Source organism: Camelus dromedarius, chromosome 23 (genome assembly GCF_036321535.1).
Source record: "Camelus dromedarius isolate mCamDro1 chromosome 23, mCamDro1.pat, whole genome shotgun sequence".
Taxonomy (NCBI): Eukaryota; Metazoa; Chordata; class Mammalia; order Artiodactyla; family Camelidae; genus Camelus; species Camelus dromedarius.
The window spans coordinates 5,563,396-5,564,835 of NC_087458.1; the positions used below are offsets into that span (position 1 = coordinate 5,563,396).

The 1,440-nt window shown below is 52.4% G+C and overlaps 1 protein-coding gene across 1 annotated transcript; it reads left to right on the forward strand.

Moving 5' to 3' along the window:
• The first annotated feature begins 483 nt into the window (after positions 1–483).
• Positions 484–822, forward strand: LELP1 (late cornified envelope like proline rich 1). The gene has a single exon (XM_031436761.2). The coding sequence runs from the start codon at positions 484–486 to the stop codon at positions 820–822; it is 339 nt and encodes a 112-aa protein (XP_031292621.2).
• The last annotated feature ends 618 nt before the right edge of the window (positions 823–1,440 follow it).

Consider the following 1,440-nt stretch of genomic DNA (forward strand, 5'->3'; position numbering starts at 1 on the left):
ACCTTTATCACACCATGGATGCCTTTAGAACTCTGATCAAACTTATGGACTCTTCAGAATAATGTTTTTAAATGAATGAAATAAAATACATCAGCTTACAGAAGATGCCAACTATTTTGATAAACATATGGTTAAATATGGTTCTTATGACTGGGTGGAGGGGTGGTCCCAGGACCCTAGGTTAAGAATTCCTGCTAGGTGCTATGGGATGGGGACAGGAGTAAATAAAAAGGAAGCATAGTAAGGGTGGAAAGATCAGGAAATGCTGTCACTGATGCACTGCAAGGACGAGAGGACAGTCCTTAGGTGACAATTTGGTCTAGGGCCTGAACGCATCCCGGGAAGGGCTTTCTTAAGAACAAGGACGGGCAGGGCAGGGGCTGTGAGTGGGAGGCTGTACTGGTCCTCTCCCACTTTGCAGAGTGGTCTCCCACATACAACCTGTCACGTATTTCTTTGCAGGGCTCAGAAAATCAAGAAGGAATGTCGAGTGATGATAAAAATAAACCTAGTGAACCCAAGAATGAGCCCAAGCACTGTGACCCCAGGTGTGAACAAAAGTGTGAGACTAAATGCCAGCCCAGCTGTTTAAAGAGGCTGCTGCAACGGTGCACTGAAAAGTGCCCACGAGAAAAGTGCCCAGCACCACCAAAGTGCCCCCCGTGCCCCCCGTGCCCCCCGCCCTGCCCCCCGCCCTGCCCCCTGCCGTGCCACCCGCCATGCCCTCCGCCGTCATGCCCGTGCCCAGCTTCCTCTCCCCCCAAGCCATGTGCCAAGCCCTGTCCTCCTAAATGCCCGCCGCCCTGCCCTCCCCCAGAGTGAGGCGCTGAAGACGCCACCCAGCCCGCTAACCCCACCACCGCCGCCGTGCTCACCAGCACGGGGCTGAGAACTGAAGCCATGAACTGACAAGTAAACGTGTTCCTCTGCTGTGCAAGACTTTCTTCTCCTGGTTTCTTGGCAGTTTTCAGTGTGTTTGTTGTTTTCCAGCTTTATACCACCAAGAAGCAATCCCCTGAGAGTAAGGCTAGGACCCCAGCCCTGCACACTCAACAACCTTGGAAGACAGCTGCACTTCTGACCCCTGCTGCGTAGAGAGATGTGACATCTCTTGAAGATGCACCTAGGGAACACGCCCTTGCTAGAGCACAGCCTGAGAGCCAGGAATGGGGCCGCTGAAGAGGCTAACCCCAGGAACCCAGTGAGCTCGAGGGGGGGAAGAGGGGGATGTTGGGGAAAGGTCCAGGAAGGCTTAGGAAAAGAATTCTACCCTTGGCTATTAGCCCCACTGCATAATGCTTGGGCAGAACACCCTGAACATAGGCTGCCTGGGTTTAAACTCTAGCTCTGCTTTCCAAAAACTGTGACCTTAAGCAAGTTGGTTAACTTCTCTGAGCCCTAGTTTCCTTCTCTCTGTAAAAGGAATGAAAATGCCCATTG

Bases quoted from the DNA above. Each gene is read 5' to 3' on its own strand.
- LELP1 (XM_031436761.2), top strand. From the start codon at position 484: ATGTCGAGTGATGATAAAAATAAACCTAGTGAACCCAAGAATGAGCCC.